We start from the raw sequence: 17,077 nt of genomic DNA, 5'->3' as shown, positions 1-17,077 counted from the left end.
TAACTCAAGCAAACTGTACGTTGACTTAATATAGCTGACATTTCGATCTATTTTACAGTGTTTTTAATTTTAAAAATACAACACATTAAAATATGTTCAATTTATCAAAGCTAAAAGCAACATTTAAGTAATGTACTTAAAGTGCAAAGGCACTTTAACACGAAGAAGTGATGCCTAGTGACTATGCTTGGTAACTGAAGACGGAAATACCATATATCATTATTTACAAAAGAATTTATAGTCTCAAAAGATCTTTGGAGATCTTCTACAAAATACACTAAATATCCATTTTCATTTGAAAAGTTTGCTTACTCTTTCTTCATTCACTATAATCTCCTCTTCCCATTCCCACACTGGAAAAATAAAAGAAGAAAAAGGAAACAAAACCATAAACAAAATATATGAAAAAAAATGCATTGTAGAAACATTCATGTTCAATGATGATTCCTAAGGAGAGAAGGAAAAAAAAGGTGGGGGAGGGAGGAGAGCAAGAGAGAAATAATTTAAAGGAAAACTTGAAAAAGCAGTATCATTGCTTCACCCCATCCCCCAAACATCTTCAAAGTCCCCCATTGAGGCTGGGAAAGGGAGAACACAAACACACACGAAAGCAAATGCAGTGCTTCCAACAGTTTGGAGCAGCATCCTTTGATGCCAGAGGGTTGTAAATGATTTCCCTTCACAGCTGACTGATTGCAGTTTGTTTTTCCAGAACTTCGAGGTAGTCTGGTTCTGATTGCGGCTTAGCTTGCAGTAAAGGGTGGTCTGGTTTTGACTGCCCCACAAAGCATTTCCTGGGAGTTCCATATAAAACGGTTTTATTGATTCTGTCTTGGTTTTGGCGTCGAGATTCATACGAAGGGGCGAACTGCCTTTTAGGTAAGGTACAAAAGTTATAGTGGACGAGTCCTGCACTGGGGAGCTCCTTGACGCGCTCAGCGATATTCTGATACAGCAGCTCGGGCTCTCTTGGGGTGGCTTGCTTTTCTAGCAACTCGGTGGCACTTATAGTGTAAGCAAGTGTGGCTGGCTCTTCTTTCTTCTCCTCCAGGTTGCTGTAACTGAATTCTTGCAGGTTTCGGTAATAGGCCACTGGGTCTCCTTCCTTCTGCATGTAGATGGGGTTTTGGCACATCTGACCCACAGGTGGGGGGATGTAGTTATAGACGTGGCCGTCTGCTTTATCCTGAGTCTCAGTGTTATAAGACCCATACTGTAACTGGAAGGAACTTACATCTAAGTTGTTGGCACTCCTGGGAACACTTGGCACTCCCTTTCGGCGTTTCAGGACAAAGACGAATAGGCCAGCCCCAAAGCAGACAGATAAGATAAAGACAACCAGCAATCCTAAAATTAAGACGGAAAGTGGAACTTCAGTGTGTAGTTCAGGATAGGAACTGGGAGACACACTAAGTGAGCGAGGTGTGTCTGTGTTGTGATTCATTGACAAAATGGTTCCGTCTGACAAGTTTGGACCGTCTGGACAAATAGCCTCCCTGCCCAGAAACTTCAGGATCTCCCCAGCGTGCTTAGCGGGAGATTCACAGGTCACCTCATTGATGATGACAGGGGAGTTGGCATGCTCTGTCCAGTCCTTTAGTCCCATGATGTCACAGGTGCAGTCCCACGGGTTCTCTTGCAGATCTATCTGGATAAAAGCCGGAAGCTGATCCAGAACCCCTTTCACAGGCAGGTGAGAAAAATGGTTGTTCCTCAGATTCAGCCTGGTGAGGGCCGTGCCCCCAAATATATTATCAGGTAAGGACCGCAGCAGGTTGTTATTCAGAAACAGTAGCTGTAGGTTAATCAAAGCATCAAAGGTCAGCGGCTTAATTTCCTTAATGACATTATACTCTAAATAGAGATACTGCAAGCTCTGCAGTCCATCAAACATAGCCGGATATAGCACTTCAAGGTAATTGCCATTTAGATAAAGTCTGCGTAAACTGGTCAGGTTTGTGAAGGCACCTTCCTGAATGACTGCAATCCTATTGTTTCCTAAATGCAAGAGGTCCAAAGAACTGTATTCTAAGAGGTCATTCTTATAGACAGTTTGAAGATAGTTCCCTGTTAGGTAGAGTTTCTTTGGACTGGTAGGTTTAGGCTGCAGGTCGGAGATATTAGTGAACTTCCTTTCTTGGCAGTTGACATTTAAACCATTGTCTGAACTCTGAGAGGTGCAGACACAACTACTGGGGCAGGTGAGGGGCACCGGGGACTTGGTCTGGTACACCATGATGGGTCCAAAGCTCTGCCTGTCTTTCGACACTGTGACCCGGGGAGTTGGGCGATTTCTCATTTTGGGTGGCCGGCTGGCTTTTGCAGCCCTGGTTGGGTTGAGAGCCGGATTCATTGTAGGTGACAGCCTTTGGACATGTGTGTCAGCGTGGCCGCCCCTCTGACCAGAGTCACCGGTACTTTTTCTGGGACAGAGGTCTTGCCTGGTCAGCTGGGTCACATCTTTCCCATGCAATCTGAAGGGAGTTTCACAGACAATCTCCCCCACAAAAACGGTTATGGTGTCCAGCCAAGCCTTGAGAGGAAGTAAGTCACAAGTGCAATTCCACGGGTTTTCCTCCAGCTGAATCTCCATGATGCCTCCGATATGCTCGAGGACGCCGGCGAAAGGCATCACTTTCAGCCGGTTCCCTCGCAGGTCTAAGTGGGTCAGCAGGACGAAGCGGAACACATTGCTGGGCAGAGACAGCAGGAGGTTGTCATTCAGGATGAGCACTTTGAGCTTGTTCAGTTTGCTGAAGGCCCCCGCCTCGATGGCACTGATGTAATTGTAGTCGGCCTGGAGGTACTCGAGGCTCTCGAGGCCCAGGAAGGTGTCCTCCCTCAGCACTTCGAGCTTGTTGTTGTTGAGGTGCAGCCTCTTGAGGGTTTTCAGGCCGCTGAACGCCCCGGTTCGGATCTCCTGCAGCCCGTTGTTACCCAGGTGGAGAGTAACCGCGTTGGAGTAATTGACGAACTCGTTGGGGTACAGTCTCGTCAGGAGGTTGCCATTGAGGAAAAGCTGATAGATTCGATACTGGGGGGGCTGGAGCAGGCTGACAGTTGTAAATCCTTTGTTTTCGCAGTTAATATTCAGTACGTTTTCCTTCTCTTCGCACAGGCAGCGGATCTTGCAAATGTCTTTGGCAGTTTTGCGACTCTCGGTCTGTAAGATCCCGGCCACGGTTAACACACTGAGGAACCAAACGCCGCTCAGCATCTTTAGGCACCGTCGGTGTCAGCTCAGGTACCTACAGGCAAACCTTGGGGAGGGGGGCGGGAGAGAGCGGGATGCGGGGGAGAAAGAAACACGGAAGCCTGATTAAAATGGCAAAGCGAGGGGGCGGAGTGGGACGGAGGAAGAATGCGGGGAGTGGACAGCACGGCAGAATGAAATCACTGCGTTTTTCAAAGCGGTTTCTGCTCTCCTCCCCTCCCCCCCCGCCCACCCACACACGCGTCCCGGAACACACATGCTTGCACCTGATTTCCCGGCGGGTCGCAGCCAGCCGCGGAGTCATTAGTAACCGAGTTGTCCTACTAAATCCAGCCCATCTCCTCCTCCTCCTCCCCTGGGGTATCTTGAAGAGATCTCGGGCGGCTAGCCCGTCCTGGGCTCGCAGCAGAAATTGCTTTACTTTTTTTTTTAACTGCGCAAAAAGGGGGTGGGAAAATCAGGGGACTAGCGGCGGGGGAAGGGAGAGGGTGGAAGAGCAAAGACAGCGCGCGGTGGGGGTTACTCACACATCAGGAGAAGACGGGACCCCTCTCCTCTGCAGTCCGCCGGTAGTTTAGCATCTTCGGAAAGAGAGGGAGAGCAAGGTAAAAGGAGACGCCGCTTACGGAAGGATGCCCTGCTTTCTGTCGGTGGATTAAATTTTGCTGGGGGGTGCGCACAAATTAGGAATCCGGCAGGCGGCAGGAGAAGAAGAGGAGGGTTGGAGCGGCGGGAAGCTGAGCCCACGGTGACCCGGGGGTTCGACTGAGCAGGGAAGTCGCGAAGCCTGCCGGCTGGGTCGGCGGGCGTCGGAGACGACCGAGACTGGGCGCGCACTTCCAATCCGGCGGCAGTGGCAGCAGTGCGCCCGGCAGTTTGAATTTGAGAGGCTTTGCAGGTTCCCCGGGACAGGGCTGGGGTGACGTCACGGGGGGAGGGGGGAGGGGACAGGCTGGGGATCGAGGGCGCGCAGTGGGGGAGGGAGGGGCAGATGCTTCCCTTCCCTGCGAGTGGCTTTGCAAAGCTCAAATCCCGGCTGCGTCAGTTGCTTCTGAACTACTCCACCTCCAGCCCGGCGGGCGGCGAGTGGCTGGCGGAGCTCCTGGAGAGGGGGTTCTCCAGGAGGGGCACCGCCGGGACTCCTCTGGCCCCTCCGAGTGGTTTCTTCCACCCGCCCCTCCCTCCTGGCTCTTCCAGCGGGGCAGTGTGTGTGTGTGTGTGTGTGTGTGTGTGTGCGGGGGTGTCTCATTCTAGATTCTCGAGCAGGGGTCCAGATCCTTCCGAGTAAGGGGTGTGTGTGTGTGTGTAGATGTGTCTCTTTGCTATAGGACTGGGGCCCGCCTGCCAAACTCCTAGCTCACATGCTCTTGGTGTGGAGAGGGGGGTGTGTGTGCACCGGTGTGTCTGTGTGGGAGGGCGAGGAGTTCTTTTGGGGGATTTATGCTTTACATACAGAGCTTTGTTTCAGTGCTGAGAGAATTACTTTCTGGGTGGTGACTGGCCAGATATTTGCCGGGAATCTGAAAGCCAGCTCAACGTTAGCTTGTAGACTGAGATAAACAACAACAAAACCCTTCTCCCCCTGAGGTTTATACTTAGCCAGATAATGAGGTTTAAACGTGTGCTTTTTGCCTGAAGGAAGGAGAAGAGAAGTGGGTGTCAGACAGGCACTGCCAGGCTGAGCTTCAGCTGGGAGTAGGAGCCCAGAAAAGGGTGCTGAGCCCTCCAGACTGCAGGGTCAGGGAACCAGGGAACAGAAGGCGGAGATGCAGGAAGACTGGCTCCTGAGAAAGAGGAGGAATGAAAGGAGTCCTGGCCTGAGACTCAGGAGACCTGGCTTCGGATCCAGCTCTGTTGCCAGGTGTCACTTGTTTCTGGATCTTCCCGCCCCCATGGGCAAAACGGGTGGACTTATAAGGGCCCTCCCAGCTCTGACATTTAATCGGATTCAGATAACCTTTCCCCGGGATTATTAATGGCCAGGTGTTGGGTTTTTGCCTTCGGTATCTCATTTCTCCTTAATTATCTTAAGGTCCCCTGGACCCAGGAGTCTCCCAGTTGGAGTCCATTTGCAAGATGGGAATGTCTGCTGGTGCCCGAAAGGGCCAGGGGCTGCCTCTGGTGGGCATGGGGGAGATGAGGCAGCAAAAGTAGGGGGTGAAAAGAGAATGGGAAGAGGAAATGACCAAGCGATGTGCCAGTCCCGCCAGACACTTTAGTTGGCTCTCCCCGCCTCTTGGTCCCGCCTGCCGCAGTCAACACAGGGTCCGATTGCTGTGCCAAGTGTGGCAGAGGGGCAATCGCATAGGCAAGCCGAGCCTTCGGAGAACAGAAAGCGCCCTGCTTCTCCCCTCCTCCTTCCCTGGGAAGCTCAGGTCCTAGGATTGTTCCACCCATACAAGTTCTTTCCTCCCCAAGAAGGGCTCTCATGGTTTATAAACTTAGGCACTAAAGCAACCTGTGGCTCTGGCCTTCTCCTCCGCAATTTGTCATGGGCGTTCTTCTTTCCCCCTGCTTTTCCTTTGGGGAAGAGCCTTGGGCCAGACATCAAGAGCCCCTCCCCATCCAGTAATTCTTGCTTCACCTTGGGCAACATCCTTTCCTTCCGGGCCCTCGAATTTCCCTTCCCTGTGCCAAAGGGCAACGGGAGAGGGACTGTCCACAGAGGGGGAGGGGGCAGCCCTGCGATGGTCTCCCACCCTCCATGGCAATTGCATCATTAGATGCGAGTGGGGTGATGCAGTGGGAGCACAATTAAGCTCCCTTTCATAGCAAAGGGGCATTTGTTTCTACATATTTCCAAATATTAAATATACATAGTTCCTAGAGAGATATGGTTTATTCATTCAGTCATCCATTTAACAAACATTTATTAATTAGGTTAATATTTCATTGAAGTAGACGCCGACATGAGAGCTAGACTTGCTTAAGTTCAAGAATCCATAAAATTAGAAACAGAACCCAGAAGTTCTGAGTCCCAGGCCAGCAGTTCTCAAAAAAAAACCCTCACTCCTGCTTACTGTGCATTAGACAACTATCTACCTAAACTTCAATAGTGGTGGTGTTTTACTTAAATGTGTTCTTTTTTCAAAAATTGTATTTGAAAGTGAAATACCAAATATGAGTTTCAGTTCTCAAATATCGTAATTTCCTTCAAGACACTGATGACTCTGTATACTCCTTGAGGACAGAGCCTATTACGAATTTGGGGGGGTAGATAGATGAGGGGGCGCTTGAAATTCTTGCTACTACGGGGTGAGGGAAACGCAGCGGTGAGGGCTGGGGTAACGACACTGGGGACCCCGCGGTTAGCTGCCGACACGGGTCGGTGGACCCTCCCACCACTCCTGCGTCTCCCGCTCGTCCCTGAGCTTCCGCAGCCGTTTCCCCAAACACAGTAATTGGGAACAAATCAGCCTCCACCCCGATAAAGCACTTTAAGGAAGTTTCCTCTGGCCCCGCGTCTCTGGAGGAGCGGCCGCGGCACCGCGCCGGGGAGAGCGGGCTGCTAAGGCGGCGGAACGGTGCCGGGTGAACACGGAGCCCGCGGGAGGCAGAGGCGGACGCTAAAATAAGGCAAACGCTCCCGGTCCTCGCGGGGGCGAGGGAGGTAGAAACGCGAACTCCGTCGCCTTGGTCTCACTCGCATCTTCCCGAGTGAAACCGGGCTCGGGTCTCCGGGGCCGCCAGCGGGCGCGGCGAGTGAGGGCGGGCGGGCAGTACCCCTCCGCCCCGGCCGCGAGGGGGTTAACAGAGCCCGGCCGGCCCGGGGAGGGGGCTTCCACCGCCCGCCCGCCGCCGCCGCCTTCGGCCCCCGCTCCGGAGCCCCCGGCCCAGCCCTTCCCGAAGGGCTCTTCCGGGCGACCCAGGCACCGACCGCTCGCGCAGCTCTCCCTGCCCTCACCCCACACCGCCGCGACGGCCGCTCGCGCCGCCCTCTCCCCCGGGCCCGGGCGCCGCGTCCTCGTCGGGAGCGGTGGCCGTGGGGCCGCACGACGCCCGGAGCCGGACCACGCCCGCGCGGACTGTCCCGACGCCGGACAGCCGGAGCGGGGGCGGCGGTCAGGGGCGGCCGCCCGCGCGCGATCCCCGGCGGATCGCGCCGTCTGCCCACGCCCGTTCCCTCCGCCGGGGGCTGTGGCCGCGAAAGACAGGGGCCCGCGCGGAGCCGGCTAGTCGGCCGCGTCGCCGCGGCGTCCCCGAGTACTCAGAACTTACCCGGCGAGCGCGCCGCCCGGAGCTTCCCCCGGAGGTGCCCGCGGCACCCGCGACCCGGGGAGGCGCGGGAGGCTGCGCGGCCTCGGCCCGGCGCGGCCCGGGAGCGAGGGCTCGGGGGCGGGCGCGGGCGGCGCCCCCAAGGGCAGGCAGATCCCCACTGGAGCGGCTCGCCGCCGGGCAGCGCTTCTGGCAGGAAGGAGGGAGGGAGCCGGGAGGGAGGAGGAGAGGAGGGCGGGAGCGGGGAGGAGGAAAGAGAGGGGAGGGCGGGCCGGCGGCCCCTCGCCCGCACTTATCAATCACCCCGCAGATCAAATGTCCCCGCGGCGCACCAGGGAGAGGGATGGACCGGCCCACAAAGGAGCCGCTGCTCCGTTTCTCTGACCAGCGCCGCGGAGCGCTGCTCAAGCCTCCCGGCCCCCTTCTCCTGGAACTCTGCCCAGTCCCTGCAGCTTCCACCGGGGGCTGCGGATCGGACGCGGTCAAGTGAAATAAGGATGGCACTCGGTCAGGACCGTTTGCTAGGGTACACTATGACCACAGGGTGGAAGTTACGGACAAGTGAAAGCAGCCAGCCCTCCGAGCCGGACACGGTCCGGGACGGCTGCCTCCCCTTAACTAGTCAGCGCCCGGTCCTCGCAGCTTGCGGGCAGATCTGTAAGGACCTCCTAGGAGGACGGTAAACACGGTATTTCCATATAACGTAGAGCCGGGCGAGACCAGTGCAAACGCTTTCACCAGAGCCAGCCCTTCGCAGCATTCCAGGCCCTGTTTCCGTTTGATTCTTTTCATTCTTCATGACGTTGCCTGGATCTACTAGAGCGGACTTTGGGCCACCCTCCCTTCCCTTTCTCCTTTCTTTGCCCTCCTGTTAGTAGTCCAGGTGGTTGTGTTTCGATGACGGGAAGGCGCTCCGGGCAAGAGTCACTGTAGTTCTAGAGGGAGGTGCGGTTTTCGCCCAGAGTGTTGCGGTTCCCTGCAGACCCGCTTTCCCCAGGGCCTCTCCTCCCCTCTGCCAGGGTCTTAGGGAGAAAGTTGCAGTTGTATTAAGACAGGAGCAGGGAGTTGATTTGATGGCACCGAGACATTTCCCCTTCAGTCGTGGAGGAGAGCAGCCTTAATTAAAGTCGTCACCGTCCCCTGTCCTTTTCATACCCCCTGCGGAGTCTGTAAAACCCCAATTCTTGAGAATATCCACCAGCTGGGTGGCGGAGAATAGGAGGGGAGGTGAGGGGAGGGGTGCAAAATTAGAGCAAAAACTAGCTCTGGGGCTAATGAATCTGCATTGGGATTTGTCTGTTTCAAGGTTATTTCCTATACTTTTAAACCACGTTCTCCCGGCACAGTCCTCTACCTCATTCTTCTCCTTACCCTGGGGAATCTTTTGTGCTTCTTCTTTCTCTTCTAGGCTTTCTTTTCATAATGGAGACCATGCTGGGCCTTTTTTAATAGAAAATTACTGATAATCTTATATTATGCACATATGCAGAGTTTACCTTAGTAATAGTCCAAAGAATTATCTCTTATAATCATATCTCTGAGGTTTTAAGGATCATTACTGTTCCTTTTACTTCAGTCCTGAGAAAGCCTTTTTGAGATTTCCCTGCCATTCAGATAAGTAATTTCAGAATAACACGGGTCTCACATATGCACATGGGCAGGCTATTTTACAGTTACATATTCAGAAACATTGCCTTTCTTTATTAATATCCTTATTTGTGTAAAACATCAAACGTGCTACTCGCTACAGACTATAGCAGCAGCCTGGGCACATCATAGTATTACTGAGAACAGTTAATACTGTTTCTTCTGTCTTTACCTCATTTCTGACTGTGTCATCTTTTCGTGTAGTTATTTAATGGGGGCTATAAACAACCACAAAACACAGAGCTGAGGGGCTATTCAAAGGCAGAAATAATGAGACAGTCATGCTGAAAAAAAGGAGACAGTTTACTGAGAAGGGTGGTGTGTCCCCAGCCAAAGGGGACACCCACAAAAGCCATAACATATACAGATTAGATGAGGAACATGCTATCAATGATACAGACCGACATTTTATTTTGATCCAGTAGAAACTTGCAAAATATGGCATGCATCCATTTTAATTAGCCTTGTAAGCAAGTCTAACATGTTTATCAGCCTTCAGAAAAGCATTTAGCAGCCTGCCTTTCTGCACGGGACCACACTGATAGTAAGATTTAAAAAAAAAGAGCAGACTTTTCTTTTTGTCGGCATAACATTTTCAAGTAGGTGGGTAGCTGTTTCAAAGGGTGTCCTGAATGCACACACACACACACACACACAAAATGATGAGCAATACAGAACTTTCTGTGAGGGTTGTTGCATAGATAATTACAGAAGAGAGCTTGAAGCGTGTGAAAGTTTTAAATGCACCAATTTATTTGAAAGCTGCTTTATACTGACTTTTCGAAAAGTTTCTGTGTTAGGGGAGAAAAATCCTGACATAATTGAATATCAAAGACATGCATATTAATGTACTTCTGTGAATTAATAAAAATGGCATTCTTAATTCTTTGGTGTAGTGGCATTGTAAAGGCATCTCTGTGTTTGTGTGCTGTTCTCTGTTGATTAGTTCATATTACTAAAGGGCTTAGAGATCCCTGATTGCAATGCTAGTGGGGCAATACAGAAATAAAATTAAATTTTGATTGGGCTTTTATAATTTCAATCTAAGATCAGGAGAAAATCAGAAATTTCATCTAGGATGAATTTTTAAAATGTGTATACATTACTAAGACAATGCAAATGTTGCACAATTACTATGTAGTACACAGTTTGCCTGAGAATGTTGCTTCTCCACCTTTTCCACACCTATCCAGGGCTGGGAAGCTTTAAAAAATTTACAGAATAAGGCAAAGTGGAAACCTCATACAGAGTCAGTAAGTCTAAGACCGATAGATGTGAGTTGTTTTCTGGGAATACTGTCCATTTGAACCAAAGGTTTCAAAGAAGAGTTCAGACAGAGACAGACAAATTCCTAAATAAAGAAACGAGACACAGAGGACATGCCGTTAATACCGGTAATTATAGTTTAAAGGATATTGTAGACATTGGTTCTGTGATGCCATTGAAAGTGTGGATATTTTTCAAGTCAATTCAATTATTTTGATTATTTTGGCAGGCTTGGTTGGAAGAGTTCTGGGCCAGGACCCAGAATAGTTTGTCTTTTAATCAAACACATATCCAAACCCTTGGAGACCTGGGTTCAAATCCCAAGCAGGCACTGCCCCTCTCTAAGTTTCCTCACGTGTAAAACTGAGTACTAGCACCTGCCATATGGCGTCAGTAAGGATGGGATTCATAAAAAACCCTTGAAAGTTGTGAAGAGGTACACATATGTACTTCTTGAAATGAGGAATTCTTAAATTCCCTTCTTAAGTAAATTATACAAAGCAATGATTTTAGTGAGAAAGCATTGTTTTAATTGAAATTGGATAATAGAACCAGGATTAGAAAGTTATTTACTGTTCTGGTTGGAGCTATATTATGTCAAACATTCAAATGAAAACTTGAAAGCATTTCATCTTTTCCCTAGATTTTTTCCAAATAGCTGAAAAGGTGTGTATATCAGGATTTCTCAACCTCTGCACAATTGACATTTTGGACCAGATCAGTATTTGCTGTGGAGGGCTGGCGTGTGCAATGTGGGAGGTTTAGCAGCATCCCTGGCTTCTCCCACTCTCCAGTAGCACCAGTATGCCATATATTTATATACATACACTATATGTATACTATATAGTATATATATACATGTTTTATGTATATATAGTGTGTATATGATATGTATATGTGTGTATAAACACCTTACGTTTATTTCACACTTAAACAAATTGAAGGAACATAATGTACATGATGACTTACGACAGAGCAAGACCAAGATTCCAGGCTCCCCGATGCCCTGCTTCATGGTCTGCTACACCCTGCAGCCCACCTGCCACCTCTTCTACCCCAAGTACCGTCAGCGGAGGCAGACAATGCATACTGGTGCTGATCTTCGCAAAGAAATATATTTTCTATCATGACCCAGGGCACAGTCATGGGTGGAAACCAGAGTTTCTGAAACAATATTACCCTTGTCATAGCTAGGCACCCTAAAATATTCTATCGTAGTTGATTTTAAAAACTGCTGGCTGTGGCCTGCTAAACTGATTTCATGAAGGACTAACAGGTCGTATCTCACAGTTTGAAAAACACTGACATACTGGATCTAGCCAAGGAGGAAAATGGGACAGAACAGAGAAAGGGGGCAGTAAAGCAAAAGGGGGAGACTAGAAATAGAACAAAGAAGTGCGTATGGTGCAAAGTTATAGTAAAACTTATGGCTCTCAACCGACTGTATTCAAATCAAATGTCACTTAGTGGTGGGCCTGCTCCCTGAGGGTCCCAGACCTCCCTCTGTGGGGATTGAGCAGAGTGATTCATCAGTTAGGACCATATTTAAGCTTACTGGACCTGGGAGTGAATATACATGGCAAAAGCCATAGATTTTACAGATCAGACTTGGGATAGCATTAATAGGTATTTCAGTTATCCTGACACATTCTTTCTTATTAATCTCACTGCAGCTGGAAGTTATGTTTTGGTCTGGAGTTACAACCTAATGCACTCAGGAGGAAACCAAATTTACTGAGTTTGACACTGCACATTATTGGAACAGTATAATGCAGTCGAGCCTCTGTACTAAGTTCTGTTGATTTTATTTATGTGTTTATGTTTGGCTAGTATAAATATAAGGTAAAGTATGTGCTGTGGCAGAGAGTTTAATGCTGACTCTGCTGGAACATTCAAAAGTGTCTGCACACGAGGCCCCCAGTTCTAAAGAGCAGCTACTAAGGATTTGCATTAAGTATTTCTGATTTTTAAAAAAGTCATCATTTGTGAGGAGGACAAGGCCATTAATATTCAAAAATAGCAAGGATGACACACTCCAGATCTACCCTGAAGTGATTTGCACAAAATGAAGCAGGGTTTAAAAATTATAGGTTCAGAGGGGAGGTGAGTAAGATTTAGAAAGTAAATAAAATCATTTCCAAGTAATAGCTGGAGGCAGCATTCAACCATCATTGCAAATCAATGAGAGGAGAAAGGACTTTTTTTTACCTTGAATCTTGATGATTTATTACTCAAATGTGATATCAGTTCATTTTTATTTTCCTTCCATTTTTCATCTCCCAGGAAGCTGCCTAAGTGATATTACAGTGCCACCTGGCACACACCCCAATTCACCTGATTATTGCAGGTGAGGTCACCTGATTATTGCAGGTGAAGTCACCTTTAAGTCAAATGTAATGGCTCCAGGACATATATCAAACAACTTTTGCAGCTGTCTGTGGTCGTACCATGGTTCCTAGGCAAATTAAAAAGAAAAAAAAGCTTCAAATTTCATGACACTTTTGAAAACCTGAATATCCTTGAAGATCTTTCAGAAACATAGCCTGATGTCTATCTGGGGTGGAGGAACCATATGGAGTTTCTCAAAAACATCACTTTAGGGCAACTCCAGGAAAGCATGACAAAATTGGAGACATAATCATCACCAGATTTGTCCCCCACCCTGGACATCGCCACGGCAATTCAAGTACTGTAGTAGGGTCAGTATCACTTTAGTAATATTTTGAAAGGAGGGAAAAGCAAGCTTGTTTTTTGCTACACATCATTGCTTCAGAATAATGAGTTCAGTATGCTGAACTTAGCTCTTAATATATTGATCTTCATATATTGATCTAGTTGGTACAGGTCAGGAAACAGCACTATTTGAACTAGACAACTTATCTGCCATCATTTAAATATATTGAATATTATATTTCAATATATAATATTGAATATACTGAATATTATTTTAATACATTTTTTCAATAGAAATACTAATATTTAAGGAGACGTGTACAGTATTGCTAAATGATGAATGCTGGCTATTATTTGCAGCAAGAAAGGACAATTGTCAAATTAATGAATTGATGTTCTGCTTACAATTTTTATAAAATATAACCACTCAACCTAAGATAACTCCTATCTCTCGAATACAAATAAGTAGTACAGAACAATTTGGGGTAAGCCCGAGTCGAGTCCCTGATTTAAAGTTTCAGTTGCTTAGAATTCAAATATATGATTTACTCAAGGGTCAGAACAGATCTGCTATGATTTACATTGACAACATTGAGGTGTATTAGGCAGCAATGGAATCGTTCGTTACCCCTGCTATGGCCCTTAGCCAAATTCAGTCTTGGGCTGTAGTGATGATATTGATCACAGGCTACCTGGCTTCATCAAACTGTGCTTTTCCACTGATTTTTAAGTAAGTGGTTTGTCCAAAACGATTCCCAGAATGCTAATGAACCATAATACCTATATGGAGTTAAGTTATCCAATTTCTTGATCCATTTTCAATATCAATATGCAATAGCACCTGAAGTCATTAAAAAAAACTGCTATGATATATTAATATAACAAATAATTCTATGTAGAAAGATCTCAAAATACAAGGGTGTAAGATGAGTGATCTACAGTTAAACCGTAGATTTACAAAGTTGCTTTCACGCATGTTCAATTGTTATCTTTCATTGAAATACCAAAGTAATTAGTCATCTTGAAGAATTTTCTAGTTGCAAAATGTCAGGGATTATTTTGGGTATAGATGTTGACTAAAAGCACTTGATAGCCTAAGAATTTGTGTTGTGTATGTTTGCCTGCCTGCTTTCCCTCCTTCCTCCCTTCCTTCCCTTCCTTCCTTCCTTCCCTTCCTTTTTTTCTTCTGATTTGGGAATTTGTTCATCCACAATTAGATATTTTGTCAGAGAAAACTATTGACACCTCAAACAGCAGTCTGTATCCTGAGAAAATGATTATTTGAAATGAGGCAACATCACATAGAGGTTTCTGTGAGAAAGACACCATCACGACTGCTCTTTTTACTGAATTTTCCATAGACTGGGAGGATGGTAGAGCTGGGAGGGATTTAAAGTTAGAGGACTTTAGCGTGTGGTTTGTGTGCGCCTCCAGCATCTACATCCCCTGGGCCCTTGGTAAACAGGCAGATTTCTGGGGCCCACCCCAGACTCATGGAACGGAACTTTCTGGAGGTGGAGTCTGAGAATGGCATTTTTATAGGTTTCCCAAGGGACTCTGATGCAATTTGCTGGGCCAATTCTAGTCCAACATCTTCATTTTATAAGATGGGGAAACTACGGCTCAGAAAAGGGGAGTGACATTCAAAGTCACATAGGCAAAGCAAGAGTCAAACTCAGATCTCCCAACGCTCATGCAAATGCTGGGTTGTTTTATGTTTTGATACTTTAGTTTTAGAATTGTATTTTTCAATGACAATCAGCATTAAAATTTAATGCAGCACAGTACACTCTGCTTATGAACCATGTTACAATATGCCCATAAAAAGTGGCTTGCTGGTCAGCCACAAGAAGCAAAAATATTTTATTTCTAAAGTCTTTTGACTAAAAGTTTATTGTTATTTATTTGTGTTTTGGGTGATAAACTATATAAAATGGAATAAAATGCTTGATAAATACTTACTGAATTGAAAAAAATGAGCACTGACTTCGGTATTGAGTTTGAAAAGATTTACTTTATTATGGGCACAGAGATGCTAAAATGTCAAATTTAATGGAATCTGAAGTAGCTTACATTTCATGTTATCATTTACTAGGTCTACTGAATCGTTTTGAGGATATGGCAGGGAGACCAGGGTCTATAATAGTGGGTTTTTTTTTTTTCATTTTGCTTTTTTCTTCATTTCAAAATTTTGAGTAAAGTTACATAAACCCTTCAGAATAAGCTTCATAAGTGTAGGGGCTGAGGATGCTATCTTGAAGCTCTCTTGACCTATAAGTGTCAACTTCAAGAAAATTTCTGCTAGAAACTTTTGAAGGTAAAATAGAACATCTAATTAACATTTAGAAGAGTAAGATATATATCCATTTCAAGTAACCTGACCTGGATTTCAGCAGCAGGATCTCTTCTTGACACATTTGTAACTTATTTTAATTGCTAATAGGTACTGTGTGTACACACCCAAGGCAAAAGTGGACTTAACCTCTTAGAGTTACAAGAGTGAATTAACTTGAAACTAAACAATACATTTTTGTGAAGAGACATTCTGTTGGGCATAATCTAATACTGAATCAAATGCATGTGATTGACAAGAACCAGTTTTCCAAGAAAGTTGAAAGGACTACTGACATTTTTATGCCCCATTTGCATCACTATAATTATTTTCAAGGGAAATCAGGAGATTTCATGGGTATGAAGTGGGGATAGTAGAAAATGTGTGGGCTTTGGAGTCATATAGACCTAGGTTTGAACCCCAGCTCAACCATCTAACCAAGAGTGTGAGTACTGGGCAAGTTACTTAAATTCTCTGAGTCTCACTTTGCTTTTTTGTAAAGTCTGGGTAATTTACAAAGTCTGGTAATGCTGACTTTGTGAGGGTTGTCGTGAAAAACATAGAAAGTAGATCTAAAATGTTTCATACTGTGTGCATTTAATAGGTGAAGCAGGAACCATGTTCTCCTTCCAGTGTCCTTAGCTTGGTCCACAGAGTAAGGAATACCATCCTCTCATACTTTTTGGAAGTAAAAGGAAGAGATTTCCTTTTCTCTCTCTCTCTCTCCCTCTCTCTCCCAATCCCAAAAGAGAAATGACCTTGCTAACGACTTTGAGTGAAGAATCTGACCAAGCTTAGCTCTGTGCCTTTTGTCTTCTCTTTTTCAGGGCCACCTACCCTCAGAGTGTGCCTAACACTGCCTGGGGTGGGGTGGCTACATCCAATTCAGAAGTCTTCACTGGGAAGTCCGACTGTAGCCATAGACCAAACCAACTTATTCAATTCAAGCTTAATAGTATGAAGCCGGTATTTTGATCTCCATCTATATGATCTCAATTAGTTGTGAACCCACAGTGGATTTAAAGGAGAGAACAGCTATCACCCCCAAATCCCCAAAAGTGGAGGGTCAATAAATTATGGCTACTCTTATCATGGGGGTTTTTGATGGCATCTTCATTCTTTTCTTGAATCAAGACGGTCATTACTAAACTGCTTTCAGCTCTGCATGACCATGTGGCTGAGTCCTGGCCAGTGAGAGTGGAAGTGTCATTTGGGAGTTCTGGAAAGTCTCTTTAAGAGGCGAGGTGAGTCCCCTTATTCTGCCCTACTTTGCTTCTGTTCCTACAGTCATCTTGGATCATAAGGACTAAGGTTACCCTCTAGGGTGGTGGAACAGATTCCCAGAAGCTGCTTAGGTCCTAAGCACCACGTGGAACCATCATACCAGCCCTCAATTTTTTACCTGTGGTTTTAAAAAAAAAAAATGTGAGAATTAAAAGTCTATACTCAGGTGACACTAATCCAAACAGATATATTTAGCTAAAGCAATACCATCCTAAGAATCTTGCCATTTAAGAAAAAAAATCTGGCACAGGAGCTGTGTAAACCTAAGCAACTCATTCTTAGGACCGATTTTTTTTTTTCTACAAAGCAACAGGATAAGCTTAAGAATATATAAGATCTTTGTCTACTAGAGAATTCTGTGACCATATCTAAATACAATCACTCTGGATTGTTGAACTAGTATTTCAGTAAGAAACAAAGCCTTCTTTAGAGTTTGGCAAAAGCTC

At 46.5% G+C, this 17,077-nt stretch overlaps 1 protein-coding gene across 3 annotated transcripts; it reads right to left on the bottom strand.

Moving 5' to 3' along the window:
• Positions 1-216: 216 nt before the first annotated feature.
• On the bottom strand, positions 217-7,520 carry SLITRK2 (SLIT and NTRK like family member 2). 3 transcript variants are annotated; one of them, XM_061178430.1, is made up of 4 exons: positions 7,433-7,520; positions 3,742-3,795; positions 3,481-3,647; positions 217-3,260 (listed from the first exon to the last, which is right to left on the bottom strand). In XM_061178430.1, the coding sequence occupies exon 4, from the start codon at positions 3,215-3,217 to the stop codon at positions 680-682; it is 2,538 nt and encodes an 845-aa protein (XP_061034413.1). In that variant the 5' UTR covers positions 3,218-3,260; positions 3,481-3,647; positions 3,742-3,795; positions 7,433-7,520; the 3' UTR covers positions 217-679. The 3 variants fall into 3 exon arrangements, with proteins under 3 accessions (XP_061034413.1, XP_061034414.1, XP_061034415.1); XM_061178431.1 differs by lacking the exon at positions 3,481-3,647; XM_061178432.1 differs by lacking the exons at positions 3,481-3,647; positions 7,433-7,520 and having other exon boundaries at positions 217-3,248; positions 3,742-4,054.
• Between the last annotated feature and the right edge of the window lie 9,557 nt (positions 7,521-17,077).

Source organism: Eubalaena glacialis, chromosome X (genome assembly GCF_028564815.1).
Source record: "Eubalaena glacialis isolate mEubGla1 chromosome X, mEubGla1.1.hap2.+ XY, whole genome shotgun sequence".
In the NCBI taxonomy this organism is placed as follows: Eukaryota; Metazoa; Chordata; class Mammalia; order Artiodactyla; family Balaenidae; genus Eubalaena; species Eubalaena glacialis.
Note: the sequence above shows the minus strand (reverse complement) of the source record. Positions and strands in the feature narration are given on the sequence as shown.

What these genes read in the sequence shown, in the direction of transcription:
- SLITRK2 (XM_061178430.1), bottom strand. Translation starts at nt 3,217, where the DNA reads ATGCTGAGCGGCGTTTGGTTCCTCAGTGTGTTAACCGTGGCCGGGATC.